This window comes from Puma concolor, chromosome B2 (genome assembly GCF_028749965.1).
Source record: "Puma concolor isolate L17-30 chromosome B2, mPumCon1.1.hap2, whole genome shotgun sequence".
Classification (NCBI taxonomy): domain Eukaryota; kingdom Metazoa; phylum Chordata; class Mammalia; order Carnivora; family Felidae; genus Puma; species Puma concolor.
In genome coordinates this window covers 143,263,728-143,281,416 of record NC_141671.1, presented here as the reverse complement: position 1 = coordinate 143,281,416, position 17,689 = coordinate 143,263,728, and the positions used below count along the sequence as shown (strand labels likewise).

Sequence of the window (17,689 nt, the reverse complement as noted above, 5' to 3'; positions counted from 1 at the left end):
TCACACACTGATAGTGTGAGTATACATTGGTACGACCCCTCAAAGGAACGATCTGGCAATATTTACCAAAACTGTAACTGCATACACCCATTGACACACTAGTCCCACTTCCGGGAATTTATCCTACAGATAGACTCGCACATTTACAAAATGATACATATACAAAGTTTATCTTGGCAGTCTCGCTTGAAGTGCAAATAATTTAAACTAATCTAAATGACCATCAAAAGGGAACTGGTTAAATATATCGCGGTGTGTCCATAAAATGAAAGGAAGCTTTCATGAAAGGAATGAAGGGTTACTTTAACGTGCTCCTTTGGCAAGTTCGACAGAAACTACCCTTAAGTGGGTGGGAGAGGAGGACAACAAAGAACAGAAAAGTGTGCATGTAACAGTATGCCATCATTTGTGGGAAAGTGGAGTAAAAATTTAAACATGGAATCTTGGCACCTGGGTGGTTCAGTCAGTTAAGCATCTGACTCTGGGTTTTGGTCACGATCCTGTGGTTTGTGGATCGTGTCGGGCTCTGTGCTGACAGCATGGAGCCTGCCTGGGATTCTCTCTCTCCCTCCTTCTCTTTCTGTACCTCCTCTGCTTGCACACACAAATGTCCTCTCTCTATCTCAAAACTAAACAAACATTTAATAATTTAATACTAAAATACGGTATCTTGCTCTTCTGTATAAACATACTCCAGAAAGATGCAAGATAGCCTACTCACATGGTTATCTGGGTGAGGTGGGGCTAAACTACTCAGGAGGACTGTGCTGGGAAGCTTATCTGTATCCTTTCCTCATACTTTTTGAAATATACGAATGTATTGATTATTCAAAACATAACACACGTTGACAAATGTTAAAGACACAAAGTGAGGTGTCTTCATGGAACCCGAAAATCACTTTTTGTATCAATCCTATTAACAAAAGACACAAAGTATTATTTGCTGACTGATTCCCTAATATAAAAATCAATAGACCACGTTACGCTGTTTGGAAACAAGAAAGTGTACAGAAAAGAATGTTTTGTCTGTTAGGAAATACTGGCTCACTACATTAAATACAGTTGAGCTTCCTGTGGTTTTTAAATGTATGTGAATTCAGAATTACACATTCTTAGTAAAATTCAGCTTGATTTTGAAAATATCCTGTTGGTCATTGTTACGTTGTTTTGGGAGGTGCTAACCATATCCAAAATGCTAACTCTAATTTCCTAGGCAAACTTCCCAAATCTATCTGAACGTCTAACTCCCTAAATACCGAAGTTCTTCCTGTCAAACAAGACCCTCTGATTCAGCCACATAAACGTCTCTGATCTCCACCTCTTTGTCCCATAATGAACTTACCGAAAGTTAAAAAACATTCTACAGGTGGGGAGTATGAAAACAAGAAAACCTTTCTCCTAGAGTTCAAAAAATGTTTTCTCTCCCTCAGAACATACAGGAATGACAATAATTACATTAGAGAGCCATGGTTCTACATATAGTATTTCCTACCATATAATCTGCCACACTCAAATCAATAAAATAATGGTAGTAGCAAAGCATAAAATAGTCCTAAACCAAGCACATTAAAATAGTATTCATTAAAATAAGATTTCACCTGAAGTATGCTTTAAATATTTAAATGTGAAGGCTATTAAATAACTAATTGCCACGTGATAGAAGACATCAGTGAATGCTTCATAAAGGAAGTAAATTTGAGCTTGGTCTCCAAGGAAATGCCAGGCGCTCAGAATCCTTAATCAGATTGGTTTTACAATCAGAGATTTATTTTAGCACACCAAAGTAAAATACTAACGTAATCTCTCTATTCAGTCCTTCTTAAATTTTGATGGCATGAGAAAACGTCCTGTGTCTACCAAGAAGTTCAATCAGGTGCTGAAAGCCCTTGAAAAAGCCTAGAACTTTCTATATCATAAACTCAGACACTAGTTTCTCTCACTTAAAAAAACGATATTGGAAGATTATTTAATTCTCCCACATCTTAATACAAGACTAGACCATATAACTGAAATATACATTCCTACCTCCATAAATTCCTTCATCTAGTATCAGAATTTTGAAAACATTTACAAAAAAAACCCCACAAGATTCTACAGGATTTCAATCTCTGCTGTTTTAACATGTTTTTTTAAAGTCATAAACTCTTTAAAACTCTTAAATAGAAGTCACAGGGGAAAAGATTCCAAAGAACCCAAGAAAATACTTAAGAAATCAGCTGAATTAAAATTAAGCTTCAAGGGCGCATGGGTGGCTCAGTCAATTAAGCATCTGACTCTTGACTTAGGCTTAGGTTATGATCTCAAGGTTCGTGAGTTCCAGTCCCTCGCTGGCTGACGCAGAGCCTGCTTGGGATTCTCTCTCGCCCTCTCTCTGCCCCTCCCCTGAGCACATGCAACACGTGTTCTCTCTCAAAATAAACAAAATAAACTTAAAAAAATAAAAATAAATTAAAATAAATTAAGCTTCACATATTTATTTTTTTAACTTTATTTTATTTTTAGAGAAAGAGAGAACATGAGAGCACGAGAGGGGAAGGGGGAGAGACAGAGAATCCCACACAGGCTCCGTACTGTCAGCGCAGAGCCAAACTCGGGGGCCCAACATCACAAAGCGTGAGATCAAAGCCGAAACCAAGAGTTGGCCGCTTAACGACTGAGCCACCCAGGCACCCCAAACTTCATATATTTTTTTTTCACCCTGTTTAGCATCAACAATCTCTTCAACATGCGCAAGCACTTTGAAAACTGAATCATCAATGTCACTGCCTTCCCTCTCCACCCCATGAAAAGAGAAAGAAGGAAAATATGAAATGGAAAGTTACATTTTGACGCATATCACTGGAAGTGCTATTAAACGTGTATCTGGATTCAGAGTAAGAGTCCCGAGCTCACAGAGCCCTTTCCTATCACTCCGTGTCAACCTCTAAAAAACAAGAGGAGACTGAATCATTTCACCACGTGCGTATGTACGATTTTTCTACCGATCACGGGAGCTGAAATACACAGCCCGATAACATAAAAGACTATTTAATGAGGCTAATTTAAACTACACACTGCTCAATATTCTTAAAGTACATGATTCCCTCTTGTATTTTGAAGCGATTATCAGTTCATGAGGTAGCTTAAGAAGAGTAACGTTGCACAGGCAACGGTGTTTGATAGAGTAGCACTTACCATTAAAACAAAAACCCCCAAAAAGCTCAACATGGGAATACCACGTAGGTGCCAACTAGCAAGATGAAATGGTCGATGAAACCATTTTTTCCGAATAAGCGTATTCTTCCCACTCTACAATTTCGAACATCCATCCGTAAACAAACGAGCAGTTCAGATCTGACGTACTTCGGCATTTTCTCAATACTACATTCCCCCTCCCCCAACCACCACCACCACTGAAAACAGACTCTTTCAGGCGGGACGGGAAGACGCGTCAGAGCCCAGTCTGGCCTTGGGACACAGACCTGGAGGGCCGGGCCGGGGGTGGGGCCCAGCGGCTGCGCTCACCTGCTGGGGCTGGTACCGCTGCTGGGGCTGGGGCGGCAGATACTGCGCCTGCGGGGTGAGGTGCGGGGGCTGCGGCTGCTGGTTGTAGTAAGGCTGCTGGCCCTGCTGGCAGTAACCACTCACGCCTTGCTGTCCATACTGAGGCGGCATCTGTCGACAAGACGAGCAAAACACAAGCGAGAAAAGTCAAAATGTGCAATCCAGGGCGGTCAAATACGGTTTCGATTCAGCAACGTGCGGGGGACTCTCGGCTAAGCAATTGAATTCAGTATTTTTAATCTTCCCTCCATTACATAAATCGCCATACTGTCTTCTGGACACATATTATCAACGAAGTAAAAAGAAAATTTGTTTTAAAAAATAATATTTCAACAGATATCAAATATTGATAACCTCATAAAAATCCAGCGGAGGGGGGGGGCATTTCCTAATACTGACATTAAAACACGTCGGCCTCTGCTGAGTTGGCAAGGTGTAGACTGTACACGTGAAACTAATCAAATGCTGTTATGTTAAGAAAAAAAAACAATTAGCCTCTAAGAAAGTCAAAAGAGCATTATGTTAATCCATTCTCATGCCAAGCTCAAAATGAAAATGAACTCCAACAGTCCAAGAGCACTTACTACTATTTTGTAGGATGCTTGTGGCTTGGGTACCTGTATAGGGCGTATTTTTGTTTCAACGAAGGTCAAAAAGCCCCAACTACATAGCAGCAGATACTACACCAGTTACATCAGCAATTCTATTTACTGTTCTTGCTAAAAAGAAACTACATCACTTTACAATCAAATAAAACCCTTTTAAAAGACAGTACTATGCATGTAACACAATATAACCAACAACATGAGTTCTTGACGGAAGGATTCGTATCTAATAGTGAGATAGTATTTTCCTACTTGATGAAACACGTACTGTGTAAAGCAGAGTGCACTACCCTGCAAACGCCAAAGACACAGGCAAAAATGTTCTAGATGAGTCTTCCCTCCCCCATCTCTAATTTGCACGAACCTAAACATCCTTATAATCTTTGCTCATGTAATACACCACGGATGATACTTTTAAATTTTTTTTCAAATGAAACCTCTATTGCCTTATTTTTCCCCTCTAATTGGAAGAGAGAACAACAGAGGAAAAGGAAAACGGATCAGGATAGCAAAAAGCACTCCAGAGACGAGGATGACCAAGGCACTCTTAATTAACAACATGGTCCACCTGAAAACCCCCAGAACTAGAAGCCCATGAGCCCACATACTCAAGGATTCAGTGATCTGTTCCAGACACACGTTTAAAAACACAATCGCTATAAAATACCAAATGAGGAAAAAGAAGGAATGGTAAAGGGAGAAAAATATTCAACGCTTTGCCTCTAACACCAATTAGCACGGTAATTTGTTAAGACATACAATGAAGAAAAAGGAGAAAAATGCCAAAAGCTAAAGTTCATTTTCTTTCTGACCTGATCTAGATTATCGTCAAGGCCTGTCGACAACAATCATGAACGTTTGGCCACAATGGCTCACAAATGCCTCATCACGCAGACCCTACGTTAGTAGAGCAGACAAGTTTGTGCTGAAAACCATTTAACTGCACAGTTGAATTCTTTGCTTTTATTTATTTTACAGCTTGATATCTCATAATGAATGTATGTCCCTGCCATAAGCCAAGCCAAAGAATTTCCATAAAATACAACTCCACATGCTAGAATATCGTATACTACCACAACACATATCCTTCCGTTCAGCACCCATATGTTGATTTGATATCTAATACTAGATTTCACACAAGCATCTTTGCAGTTTGATTTGAAGCAGTTAGGATAACACTTTTGCCAGTGTTAAAACTACTGTAAAGCTCAATCAACACAGCCGGCGACTCCCCTGGGAATTGCACTTTAATATGTTGACTTTCTGGTTTACAGAAACCCTTACACACAGTATGAATGTGCCGTTTGGGGAGCGGGGCTCTACTTTCTAAGAAGGACAACAACAGAGCGTGTCGTAGGCAGCGACTAACACTGGAGCAGCCATGCACGTGTTAGACCCTCACGGTCTATTCGAGCTCTCCAAAGGCGGCGGGGGGCAAGTCAGGGTGCAGGGGAGCCCAGGTAGGCTGCTGGGACTACAAGCAAACGTTCAACGGAGCCACGGCCGCAGTCCGCAGAACACGGCCAACTTCGGAGGAGAAACCATCAAAAACTTCTGCTTGGGAAATTTTACAGCGGTCTTCCACCATTAAATCCATTGGCTCTCCTTTTAGATACATGGGCCTAATTCACCTGGTACTGACCTAACAGGCAGCTCCCCCTCTGAGAGCCGGGGGTGAGGTGATTGATAACATGGGACAATCAGCCTGTCAGTGAGACCTGGGTCCTGGTGCCCATCAACTGAACCCCGTCCCCTGTCCTTCCATGGCAGCCACGTTGAAGCAGAGATCACTAACTCTGTTTAGCTGAAGAGTCTTTGGGTTAGAAACGTGTCAAGTCCAAATCCGAGTCCTACTGTGCCTCACTTGTGTGAACATGGTCAGTCACGTAACCGTATCTGTCTCACACCCCTATCTACAAGATAGGGCCTACTTTCTCTATTAACTCATGTTCCTATTATAACCAGCAATATAATAATCCTACCTGGAATTCTACACAGATACCATTACTTCTTAAACTACAAGTTGCAGTGCTCTCTCTAAAATATTAAGTATTTCCTAAGTTTTTCTTTCAAAACTCAATTTCTAAATCTAACGCCTCAGTTGTCTGGAACTAAAGTCTACGTTCTTTAATCATCAACACTGCTCTTGCTTTAATCAATTCAGAGGCATGGCTTTCAAAGATCTATCATATACTTTTCTAAAATCTTAAGCCAAACAATCACCATCATAAAACATAAATCAGCAGGTTGAGCCAGGATACACTAAAGGCCCCAGAGCCTCTCCTGCCGAAAGCCGTCTGCACAAACCCCACTGGGTAACTATGGTCTCGCTCTGCCGCCTGCCTTACGTGCCACCCAGGCACCCGGCCATCGCTCACCACTGACCTCCATCCTCAACGGAATCTGCTGAGGACTGAGGAGCCCGTGACACTGGTTAAAAACACGAAGGCCCAGGGGACTCGTCCATGAGGGGAGCGTGGGAGCCGTTACCGCCTCGAATCCTGTAAAATCCATTTTGGCTGCTGAGGGTCTTCTTGCGTACGTCTTGGTTCTCAAACACCTTCAGGAGAAGTGACACCCCCAGAATGTCGGGTGCAAGGGAAATGCAACCAAGACTTCACTGAGGACCAGGGACCAAGTGCCGGGAGCTGGGGTCACGAAGCACTTGTAGCTCAGATCCACCCTCCCCGGGCCAGCCTAACTACACAAGCACAGCCCCGACCGTCTTTCTCATGCCAGTTCCAACTCCATTTCACACGGCAGAGATGGTCTGACTGAGTCAGTAAACCCCTTAATTGGGTGTTGTGTTTACTGTTTGTCCTCATCACTAGACATTAAGCTCCCACATTCATGGAATGTCTCTGGGGAGAGGGCCTGCCAGTCAATAAATGTTTGCTGAATGAATGGATGTTTTTCAGCGGATTCCTGAATCAAGTTAGTATATAAAGAATTAAATTAACGAAGGAACATCTTATAAAACTGAAATCACTTGTACCACCCAACTCTTTGAGACACCTACGTTCAGCTTCATCTAACAGGCAGACCAGTGAACTTCACGCTAACAGCGGCACAGTGCTCGGCTATTAACCGCTTACCCTCTAGGCCATTATATACCCAGCCAACGCTCTGGACCTTTATCACAGTTTGAATAAAAATATCACTAAGCTAAACCAAATGGAAATCTCCAGAAAATGCCTGAGAGCAGAGCTTTTCTGTTTTTTAAAAACAAGAATTTATTTTACTCATTTCTAAATAAAGAAGATCTTACGCGGAGCATGAGCACACATAATAACAAAAAATTTATTCCAATTTTCAAAGAGATATGAATACTTTCCTATATTACTGAAGAGGGAAAAAGTATAGCTAAAAATGATCCATTTACTTTAAGTATTTATTTTAGGAAACCACTCTGATAAAAAATGGGAGTATCAACTTTCACATCTCTGTATCATGTTAGATGTACAGCAATTCTGGGCCCCGTTTTTCACTATACCTTATCCTGAACCCTTTGCTCTTATTTCAAAATTGAAGAAATAATCAAGGTTTATCTTCTCTCCAGTTTTCGTCCTAAAGAAGTTTTAGGAAACAGTTTCCTCACCAAGTTTAAAGGTGCACTGACCCCATAATCCAGCAATTCCCCTTATAAATATATGCACACGAAAACACTCACAGGTGTCCCAAGAAGGATACTCGATGCAATAGTATTTACAAAGCCAGAAAGAGGACACAATCGAAACCTGACAAGTAGATAAATGGAAAGAAAACATATTTTGCTATAGCCATACAATGGAATTCTATACAATTACAAAAAAAAAAAAAAAAAGGATGTAGTAAGGCCCACAGATCAAAATGGCTCAAATCTAAACAATATAATGCTGAATTTTTTTAAAAAGCAACAAAAGAATGCAACATAATAGCATTTGTCTGAATTTTTAATACACACAAAGAATACTGTTTGGGGGTTTATATATATATAGTTATTATATATATATAGTGTATATATATATATATATATATATATATATATATATATATAGTTAAAGTATTCACTGAAAACCATGCATTGAAAAGGGAACAGATGACACTCTCTGGAGGGGGAGAGGGGAAGAGATGGGATGGCGCTCAGTCCTGCATTTTTCCCTTTATAAAAAGACGGAGATATGGAGATGTGGCAAAATGTTAACACCCAACCATTTTGGTGTAGTTACACAACTGTCCGTTATATTTGTTTCCGTACTTTTCTGTATGCGTAAATTGTTTCATAATTTAAAATTCTGAAATAAAGAGCTCACCTCCCCCCATCTCCCCTCCCCCAAAAAGGCAGAGGCATAGACGTCACCCCAGCATGCACACAAAGCAGGAGCCAGGCCCCACTGAAGGGGCTGGAGAGGAAAATGCCTTGGTCAGCTGCTTTATTTAAAGAGGCCCAGCTAGATCTTTGCTCCAGAGACCCATCCCTGACTGCTAAGTCAGGTCCCCTAATCTCTTGCCTTTCACAAGGGGCAAGATGAAGCCAAAGACTTCACGAGGGTCTCCTACCTTTCCTGAAGATTGATAAATCCCTGACAGGAAGGACTTTACGCCAGCGAAACCTAATGGCACCTACAAGGGGCACTAATCTGGCAAGTTAATTTACAGAAATGAATCCTATAATCGAAAAAATTTGAGAAGTAAACATAAAAATATAAAACATAACGTACAAGTATATTAAAAGGTGTGTTAAGTATATTAAAAGAAGTTAGGAAACACATCCACCTTTAAATCTGGGATTTCTCAAATGTACCTGACTACAAGCATATTATCACACCCACTGGAATGTAAATCCCATAGAAAATGGGGTCTTGGAAGTTTAGTTCATCACTGCACTCACAAGGCCTGGCCCGCAGTAAGAGCTCAATGAGTATTTGTTGACTGAACCTTCTGGAATAGGTATATAAAACACTATAAATCACACACCACCGACATATAAATGTAAGAGCTTTCTGCCTTGGGCTACACAATCGTCCCGTCCAATGTTCTATCTCCACAACAGCTTACAAAAACATTGGGAACAGATATTATAATCCTCCTTGATTAGGAAGTTATGTTACTAAAATACACTTCGGTGGGGCGCCTGGGTGGCACAGTCGGTTAAGCGTCCGACTTCAGCCAGGTCACGATCTCGCGGCCCGTGGGTTCGAGCCCCGCGTCAGGCTCTGGGCTGATGGCTCAGAGCCTGGAGCCTGTTTCCGATTCTGTGTCTCCCTCTCTCTCTGCCCCTCCCCCGTTCATGCTCTGTCTCTCTCTGTCCGAAAAATAAATAAACGTTGAAAAAAAAAATTAAAAAAATAAATAAATAAATAAAATACACTTTGGTTTCTATTACAGATCTGTCACCTCTGGATTATCTGAATCTATTTACATTATCAGTTTTGTCCTTCCTTTTAGAGGGAAACAATTTAAGATCACAAGAAATACTTTACATCGTCCTAAATTTATCACAGACACGTTAATATAGGGAAATCATCTTATCTAGTCATCCATCATGGACACTTGGGTTGTTTCTATTTTGGGGTCATTACAAGCAATGCTGCCATGAAAAAGGACACACGAACATCTGTTCAAGTATTTACGGATAAACACCCAGTAGTGGAATTGCTGGATCACATGGTAGTTCTATGCTTAATTCTGTGAGGAACCGCCATACTGTTTTCACGGTGGCTGTACCATTTTATATTCCCACCAGCAGTGCACAAGTGTTCCAATTTCTCCACATCCTTGACAGCACTTGCTGTTTTCTGCTTGTTTGTTTGTTTTGTAATAGCCATCCTACTGGGTATGAAGTGGTACCATACTCCTTGTGTGTCTGACTTTCATTTCCCTAATGATCAGTGGTGTTGAGCACCTTCTACATGCTTACCGGCCATTTGTTTATCTTACTTGGAAAAATGTATTTATCTCCTTTGCCCATTTATTAATTGGATTGTTTTCTGTTGTTGAATTGTAGGAGTGCATTAAATATTTTGGATAGGATTTGCAAATATTCCATTGTATTAGTTGCCTTTGCATTGTCTTTTTTTAAGTTTATTTTGAAAGAGAGAAGGAGAAAGAAAGAGGGCACACACGCAGGTGGGAGAGGGGTAGAGAGAGAGGGAGAGAAAGAGAGAGAATCTCTGGTCCAGGCTCCACACTGCCAGAGCAGAGCTAGATGCAGGGCTCAAACTCACGAACTGTTGAGATCATGACCTGAGCCGAAGTCAGACCCTTTACTGACTGAGCCACCCAGGTGCCCCCATTCTCTTGATTAGTGTCCTTTGGTGCACAAAGTTTTTAATTTTGATGTAGTCCAATTTACCTATCTTTTCCTTTGTTGCCTGTGCATTGGCTTCACATTCAAGAAATTACTGCTATATCTAATGTCATGAAGCTTTCCCCTATGTTTTCTTCTAAGAATTTTAGTTCTTAAATATATATGTATATATTTATATATATGTATATATTTATATATATGTATATACTTTTATATATATATACACTTTTACATATGTATATAGGTGTATATTACATATGTATATTACCTAAATGTGTGTATATGTTTGTATATAAGTACGTATGTATATGCGTGTGTGTGTGTGTGTGTGTGTGTGTGTGTGTGTGTGTGTGTATACTTAAGTAATCTCTATGCATCCAACGTGGGGCTTGAACTCAAAATCCCAAGATCAAGAGTCACACACTCCACCGACTAAGCCAGCCTAGGCACCCCTCTTCTTTTTTTTTTTTTTTTTTTTTTAATTTTTTTTTTTTTTTTCAACGTTTATTTATTTTTGGGACAGAGAGAGACAGAGCATGAACGGGGGAGGGGCAGAGAGAGAGGGAGACACAGAATCGGAAACAGGCTCCAGGCTCTGAGCCATCAGCCCAGAGCCCGACGCGGGGCTCAAACTCACGGACCGCGAGATCGTGACCTGGCTGAAGTCGGACGCTTAACCGACTGCGCCACCCAGGCGCCCCTAGGCACCCCTCTTCTAAGAGTTCTACAGATTCTGGGGCACCTGGGTGGCTTAGTCAGGCATCCAACTCCTGATTTCGGCTCAGGTCAGGATCTCACGGTTCATGAGATGGAACCTCATGTCGGGCTCTGTGCTGACAGCACAGGGCCTGCTTGGGATTCTCTGTCTCTCTAAATAAATAAATAAACTTTAAGGGGGAAAAAAGGGTTCTATAGATTTTAGCTCTTATGTTTAGGTCTGTGAATCCATTTTGAGTTAATTTTTTGTACATAGTGTAAGTTAAGGGTCTAACTTCATTCTTTTGAAAGACCTACTGTTCTTAATATAATTTTCACATCAGCCTCAGATCCTTTTGTTCTAAAAAGTATAGTCTGGTTTGGTATCTACAGTTCCCTCCAGAACTATATTAAGTGTAGACACATTCAAAACACAGTATTACCTGTTTATGTGAAATTCAAAATCACACAAACTTAATATATGGTAATAGAATAGATCTTAACATTGGTTGTGAAATATGGAGAATGGCTAAAATCAGGCATGAAGGAATTTGTGGGAGTGACAAAAATATTCTGCATCTTAACTGGGTTGGTAGTTTAATGGATGTACCTATGTGTCAAAATTCATCAAATGGTACACTTAAGATCTGAGCATTTTAGTGTATGTTAAGTTATACCTTTAAAAACCACTAGCAGAACATGTATACATACTTAACAACTAATGTATCTAAAGTTTTGACTTCACATGTTTTATAGCATATTTATGTTAAACCATCACTGCCTTATTTATGCCTACATGTAAATTTCCTACTTGACAATGACTGTTCCTAGATACTTAACAAGGAGTTTTCGTATTTTCACTTTATGTAATCCAAAATAGTACACAGCAATTAGGTATACTGAAATAATCATGGTGCGTATGTAAATTCAAACATCTAGGGCAAGTTACAATATGTACAGAAACAATTCTACTTTTAAGAATATACCTTGAGAAAAAATGTGAAACAAGTATGCAAAGATATGTGTAGCAAGCTCACTGCACCCCCATGATAGCATTGCCACTGAAAATATGTAAATAGCCTAAATGTCTAAATGTCCATCAACAGGGATTGGTTGGGGTGGGGGCAGGATTCAAGAACATATCCGATTTTTTAAAAATTTTTTAAATGTTTGTTTTTATTTTTGAGAGAAAGAGAGAGAGAGAGAGAGAAAGAAGGGGAGGGGCAGAGAGGGGGAGACATAGAATCTGAAGCAGGCTCCAGGCTCTGAGCTGTCAGCACAGAGCCCAACATGGGGCTCAAACTCATGAACTGTGAGATGGTGACTTGAGCTGAAGTCAGATGTTTAACTGACTGAGCCACCCAGGCACCCCATATTTTTTAATTTTTTTTAACGTTTATTTATTGTTGAGAGACAGAGAGACATAGCGCATGAGCAGGGGATGGGCTGAGAGATGGAGAGACACAGAATCCGAAGCAGGCTCCAGGCTCCGAGCTGTCAGCCCAGAGCCCAACGCGGGGCTCGAACTCACAAACTGCGAGACCATGACCTGAGCCAAAGTCGGACGCTCAACCGAGCCACCCAGGCGCCCCATAATTTTTTTTAATGTTTGTTTATTTTTGCTAAAGAGAAAGAGAGAGAGAGAGAGAGAGAGAGAGAGAGAAAACATGAGCAGGGAAGGGGCAGAGAGAGAGGGAGACACACAATCCAAAGCAGGCTCCAGGCTCTGAGCTGTCAGCACAGAGCCCGACACGGGGCTGGAACCCATGAGCCATTAGATCATGACCTGAGATGAAGTCAATGCTTAACCAACTGAACCACCCAGGTACCCAGAACATATCAGCTTATTAATGAACCTCACTGGAGATAATATGTATTTAATAGCAAGAATGATTATTAAGGTGGGATTTAAGGGATAGCAGGATACAAAATAGTATATGTAACAAAATGCTATCCTGTAATATGAAAAATCTGTGTGTGTGGGGGTTTTCTGAGTAAAGAATTTGTAGCTTAAAGGAATAAATGCCAAAATGTTATCTACCATTTCTTAAACGAACTCCGTGTTTTTCACAAATCTAGAACAAAATGCAATTAATTGATTTGGGATTATTTATTGTGGTCTATTTAAGAGTTATCAGAAGAGTGTCTTATAACAGTTTGCCTTTAACAGCAGAAAGCTCCTTAATTTTTGTTTGTTTTCCATCATAGGCTTGAGACCCTCCAGGTAAATTCCACAAAATGGGAAGGGAAAAGGCACAGGACAAATCATAAGTGCACGACAGTTACATTTTTTAGTCATTACTGTGGCAAATTCTGCCGGCTTCTGATTTCACAGAAAGATCAAACACTGTTTTTCATGCATAAGAGTCAGACTGAAAATTCCCTACAGCAAGGAATTCAGATGTTAAGCCGATGTGTGGTTGAACCAATTGCATGAGGAAATTTTATTATGTCAACATGTCCAGTCAAAAAGAATGTGCTAGAAGGTAATAAATAAAGTTTACAAGGTCAAGATTCTACCACTACCCCATAATCTACAATCCCTTAAGCTAAGTCCCCAATTGAGACTTCTAAACAATTTAGGTCCCTTTTTTTTCTTACTTTATTTTAAAAAGAAAAATAAATCTTGTTCTTAGGCTTGTCTTAAGAAAAAGAGACAAAACAACATACCTCCACAATTTCCTGAAATTACTCCTTCATGCTTGAAAAACAAGAAACAATCAACGAATGTGTACTGAGTGCTTACTGTATGCATAGTACACTCAAGCTAAGTTCCTTCAAATTCTGTCCAGCTTCCCTTAAGAAAAAAAAAAAAAAAGAGTACCCAGATTTGAAGAAGGAGTTGGCAAAGCATTCAGGGGTCAAGCAGTGTCTTAAACACCAGAACAGGCTTGATGACCAACCACACAAACAAGCCAGTTACACAGTTCACGTTGCTATGGAGCACACTTCCGTTTTTGTCTATGCCCTTGTTCCTAACAGATAACTTCCAGGCTGCAAACACTGCTGTTTTATGGCCTGAAAAATAACCAACATTATCTAGGCTGATTTAACCCTCTCCTTTAGCTTATTTTTAAACTATCAAAAGATACTTTTTTTTCCACCAATTTAACTCACTATATAAAATTTTAAACACATCCAAGAGTGGAAAGAACAGTATTAAAACCCACAGTTTAAGCAATTACCAACTTAAGACCAATGCTATTTCATCTACAGCCCCACCCACTGTTCCCCAGCCCAGCATCTATCCCATCATATCATCTCACTGGAAAATTTTAGCACCCTGCAGCTCTTCGGTCCCATCTGGGAACCCAAAATAAATCGCATGCAGGGAACCCAACCCAGATGTCTTGCCTGGACCCAGCGGAGTCCACCTCAAAATCGGCCCAACCAACCCACAGACCCATGAGGGAAAAATAAACATCTGTTGTTATAAACTACCGAGACTTTCAAGCTGATCGATATGTAGCATTATTTGTCAACAGTGACCCGAAACTTGTGACAATTACTAACAGCGGATTTCTTTGGATGAATAGAATATGGTGATTTTTCACTTTCTATTCTGAGCTTTTTGGGTTTTCCACATTTTCTTTTTTTCTTGTATTTTAATTCCAGTGACGTTAACACACAGTATTAGTTTCACACGCACAGTACAGTGAGTCAACAATTCTATACATTCTCAGTGTTCATCACAAGTATCCTCTTAATCCCCTCCCCTATTTCACTCACCACCACCCCCAACTCCCCTCAAGTAACCATCAGTTTAGTTTGTTCTCTACAGTGGAGAACAAATTGCTTTTTGATTCATGTCACAAAGCTGGAAAGTTCTCATTGGTCGCCAGTGTAGAAGTCTTTTTACATGAAAAATGTGTTTTCTAAAACCTCTTGACAGGTGCACATACAATATTAAGGTTATAAACATAAGCACAGTGAAAATAATATACATACAACCTCCCTTAGACTTTTTTACAATTATTAATTGCCTACAAAATTTCACTGCTTAATTCTAACTGCTCTATATTTAGCAAATCACAGCTTCAGCGAATACTAGGTCAGACAATGTTCTGCAGAGTGAATATTCTGTATGGCTGTGGGAACTAAATGGTAGTGCCTCTCATGACCTCAATTTCCAAAAGTCAGGGATATGTCCTGAACAGCCTTTATTTCCGCTTTATAATCATTATCATTCTATTATCCAGGAATTTATTTATACCCTTCTTAAATTAATTTATATTTCTAGCCCATGCTACCTCTTGAGGGTAACTACTTCTGGAACATTATTATCCGTTTCATAAAGTGGTACATCCTTTTTCATAAAATTAACTCCGAGCTTCAAGGAGTGCCCCCTAATGCTTGCACACAGAATCTGAGTAACAAACGTGTGGTAGACTAGTGCAAGCCGAAGCCTTTATTCTATCAGATCAAAGATTCCTTGTCAACTATCTCTCCCACTCTGTCCCTTGATTAATTTCGCTGGCTCATCAAAATGCTTGTAAGTCAGCTAGTCTTTATTGCGGAATAGCAACTAAAATAGCATGAATGCTTCCAAAGGCACAGTGAGTATGGCTCACACAAGAGTTAAGATTACTTTTCTGGTTACTTTTTTTTTTTTTTTTTTTTTTTTTACACATTTTGTATTCTCTCCTCTACCTCCTAACAACTACAGATGTTTTCACCTTTTCTTCCAGGTCAGCCAATTAGAGGAGATTTTAAGTATTCATAAAATGCAGGCATTCACTGGCAGTAAAATGCTTCCTCTCTCATTTACAACCAGTGTTGAACTAAAGTCTTACTGTACACAAAATTAACACACAAGTGTATAATTGTAGTTTTATGCTCAAGTACCCTAATTATGCACTTTAAAACACTTTCTTCCCAAGGATCCATCGAGGGCATTCGCTATCACAGATCTATAAAGGCTACAGTACGCTTTTTGATAAAACAAGCGTAACGGGAAAAAAACTGCAGCTTCAGAGAAAAAGTCTGCGTGTAATGCACAACATGATAAATCTCATTCCAAAACTTTGGGCTGAAAAAGATAGCATATTTCCAACGTACATAAACTTGGTATTGGGGGAGGGAAAGGAAGGGTGTGCTAAGAGCAAAAGACATACTACACAACATCTCTTCTTGAAGGAAACAGAAGCAACGCACAAGAACAAGTGGTCTGAAATCTTCCACAAACTATCACAGGGGAGAAAAATCCATCTAGGAGTCTACATATCTTATTTCAATAATACAAGCAGCAAAAAAATTAACAATAAAAGGACAAAGCTCGTTTCTAACACGGAAGCCTGCGACATGGAGGTTTCCAGAGTTTGCATTGAACACAAAATCAAAAATACGTATTTTCCACACCCAACATATGCAGTCATTTTTAAATTAGAGAATCACAACTGGAAATACGCTGGGGTGACCAGCACACAGCTCTACTTCTGGGAAGGCCACGGTGCACACAGAAAGCACTGAAGGGCTCTGAAGGCAATCTATAGTCATAAATAGGTCAATTTGGCTAAGAGAAGCAACATTTTCCTAGAAAAAGCTACTTGAAAAGAAAAAGGCTTGTGCTGCCTCACAGGGAGTCCGTCGTCTCCATCCAAGAGAGCAGCACGTTCCCAAGAAAACAGGCGCGTTATGTCATTTAGTTCATAAGGAATTCACCTCACTGGAAAACCATTCGGAGTTTCCATCTTTCTTGTTATACTACTGCCCAAAAGGCAACAGGTAGTTTTGGATCAGTGAATATCATCTTCGAGTCGTTCAAAAATACAAGACGATGACAGGATCAGAAGTCAAAACAGTACAACGGTACCTCTCACACATGTCAGAACAGCAGGGTTTTCTAATAAGACTTTAAAATATGTGTCGGGCTACAGTCTGCTCATGTTTTTAAAACCCACCCACTCGGGCCCCGTGTCCGGGTGAGGTCACCACCGCCAGCAGGTAAGGGGGAAAACACTCAGCGAGGGCAGCTGATGGGAACTGACCAAGGAGCTGCTTGCCCAGCTGCCCTGCTGGCCAGAGATTTCTATTTTTGTAAAGCACAAAAAGAGGAGCCAAGAGCTTTACCACTTTCCTATATAAACCCAGCTGCCAACACGGATGTGCCAAAGGGGAATTTCAGAGAATTTTAAAGAGATGACCTTTGCCGAGGCTGCAATGTCAACTTTGGAACCGCATGGCTGGAACATGTGCAGAGAATGCCAGATTGCGAAGACTGGTCTTCGCGAGAGAACCACGGAGAGGGGGAAACAGGGACAACAGGCCTTCACCACAGCACGACTGGAATGTTCGAACAGCCAACGGAGAGACAAGGAACTGGTATCTTCTGTGGAGGAGAAGTCAACGGTGGAGGGACAGGAGGAGAAAACTGGGCACTGCAGACTCTTTCTAGCTTGGAGATTTCACACCATGCGTATAAATGACTTGGGTGGGTGTGTGTGTGTGTGTGTGTGTGTGTGTGTGTGTGTGTGTGCGCGCGCGCTGTTTTTTTTAATACAACTTTTAAGTTTTTCCTAATTTCTGTTTTGTTTTTTTTTAACGTTTATTTATTTTT

General features: G+C 40.5%; 1 protein-coding gene across 11 annotated transcripts in view; it reads right to left on the bottom strand.

Moving 5' to 3' along the window:
• ARID1B (AT-rich interaction domain 1B) overlaps positions 1 to 17,689 on the bottom strand; it is a 450,301-nt gene that overhangs the window by 308,560 nt on the left and 124,052 nt on the right. For all 11 annotated transcript variants that reach the window (XM_086708220.1, XM_086708218.1, XM_086708223.1 and 8 more), the window contains exon 3: positions 3,505 to 3,654. In XM_086708220.1, the coding sequence (XP_086564346.1) occupies positions 3,505 to 3,654 (150 nt within the window). The remainder of the gene's footprint in view (positions 1 to 3,504; positions 3,655 to 17,689) is intronic.